The following is a 2,135-nucleotide window of genomic DNA, read 5'->3' as shown; positions in this document are numbered from 1 at the left end:
CACCCGCACCACGGACGTCACTCGCACCACGGACGTCACCCGCACCACGGACGTCACCCGCACCACAGACGTCACCCGCACCACGGACGTCACCCGCACCACGGACGTCACCCGCATCATGGACGTCACCCGCATCACGGATGTCACCTGCACCACGGATGTCACCCGCACCACGGACGTCACCCGCATCACAGACATCACCCGCATCACGGACGTCACCTGCATTATGGACGTCACCTGCACCACGGACGTCACCCGCATCACGGACGTCACCCGCATCACGGACGTCACCCGCACCACGGACGTCACCCGCATTACGGACGTCACCCGCACCATGGACGTCACCCGCACCATGGATGTCACCCGTATCAGGGACGTCACCCGCACCACGGACGTCACCCGCACCATGGACGTCACCCGCACCACGGACGTCACCCGCACCAAGGACGTCACCCACATCACGGACGTCACCTGCATCACGGACATCACCCACATCACGGACGTCACCCACACCACGGACGTCACCCGCATTACGGACGTCACCCGCACCACGGACGTCACCCGCATCATGGACGTCACCCGCATCACGGATGTCACCCGCACCACGGACGTCACCCGCACCACGGACGTCACCCGCACCATGGACGTCATCCGCATCACAGACATCACCCGCATCACGGACGTCACCTGCATCACGGACGTCACCCGCATCACGGACGTCACCTGCACCACGGACGTCACCCGCATTACAGTCGTCACCTGCACCACGGACGTCACCTGCACCACGGACGTCACCCGCATCACGGAGGTCACCCGCATCACGGACGGCACCCGCACCACGGACGTCATCCGCACCACAGACGTCACCCGCACCACGGACGTCACCCGCACCACGGACGTCACCCGCATCACAGACATCACCCGCATCACGGACGTCACCTGCATTACGGACGTCACCCGCACCACGGACGTCACCCGCATCACGGATGTCACCCGCATCACGGACGTCACCCGCACCACGGACGTCACCCGCATTACGGACGTCACCCGCACCACGGACGTCACCCGCATCACGGACGTCACCCGCATCACGGACGTCACCCGCACCACGGACGTCACCCGCACCATGGATGTCACCCGTATCAGGGACGTCACCCGCACCACGGACGTCACCCGCACCATGGACGTCACCCGCACCACGGACGTCACCCGCACCACACCACGGACGTCACCCGCACCACGGACGTCACCCACATCACGGACGTCACCCGCATCACGGACATCACCCACATCACGGACGTCACCCACACCACGGACGTCACCCGCATTACGGACGTCACCCGCACCACGGATGTCACCCGCACCACGGACGTCACCCGCATCATGGACGTCACCCGCATCACGGATGCAATCTGCACCACGGACGTCACCCGCACCACGGACGTCACCCGCATCACAGACATCACCCGCATCACGGACGTCACCTGCACCACGGACGTCACCCGCATCACGGATGTCACCCACACCACGGACGTCACCCGCACCACGGACGTCACCCGCATCACGGACGTCACCTGCACCACGGACGTCACCCGCATCACGGACGGCACCCGCACCACGGACGTCACCCGCACCTCGGACATCACCCGCACCACGGACATCACCCGCACCACGGACGTCACCCGCATCACGGACGTCACCCGCACCACGGACGTCACCCGCACCACGGACGTCACCCCCATCACGGACGGCACCTGCACCACGGACAGCACCTGCACCACGGACGTCACCCGCATCACGGACGTCACCCGCATCATGGACGTCACCTGCATCAGGGACGTCACCCGCACCATGGACGTCACCTGCACCATGGACGTCACCCGCATCACGGACGTCACCCGCATCACGGACGTCACCTGCATCACGGACGTCACCTGCATTACGGACGTCACCCGCATCACGGACGTCACCCACATCACGGACGTCACCCGCACCATGGATGTCACCCGCATCACGGACGGCACCTGCATCAGGGACGTCACCTGCACCATGGACGGCACCCGCACCACGGACATCACCCGCACCACGGACGTCACCCACATCACGGACGTCACCCGCACCACGGACGTCACCCG

General features: G+C 65.9%; 2 protein-coding genes across 2 annotated transcripts; one reads left to right on the top strand and one right to left on the bottom strand.

Annotated features, from left to right (window-relative positions):
* Positions 1 to 118: 118 nt before the first annotated feature.
* Positions 119 to 544, top strand: VOLCADRAFT_65203 (uncharacterized protein; the record flags this gene model as incomplete). The annotated part of the gene is made up of 1 exon (XM_002954770.1): positions 119 to 544. A coding segment is annotated over one exon (426 nt), but the record flags the coding sequence as incomplete, so codon positions are not given.
* Positions 545 to 1,557: 1,013 nt separating this feature from the next.
* VOLCADRAFT_65170 (uncharacterized protein) lies at positions 1,558 to 1,968 on the bottom strand (the record flags this gene model as incomplete). Its single annotated transcript, XM_002954717.1, has 1 exon — positions 1,558 to 1,968. A coding segment is annotated over one exon (411 nt), but the record flags the coding sequence as incomplete, so codon positions are not given.
* Between the last annotated feature and the right edge of the window lie 167 nt (positions 1,969 to 2,135).

The sequence above is a fragment of the Volvox carteri genome, assembly GCF_000143455.1.
Source record: "Volvox carteri f. nagariensis unplaced genomic scaffold VOLCAscaffold_45, whole genome shotgun sequence".
In the NCBI taxonomy this organism is placed as follows: domain Eukaryota; kingdom Viridiplantae; phylum Chlorophyta; class Chlorophyceae; order Chlamydomonadales; family Volvocaceae; genus Volvox; species Volvox carteri.
Note: the sequence above shows the minus strand (reverse complement) of the source record. Positions and strands in the feature narration are given on the sequence as shown.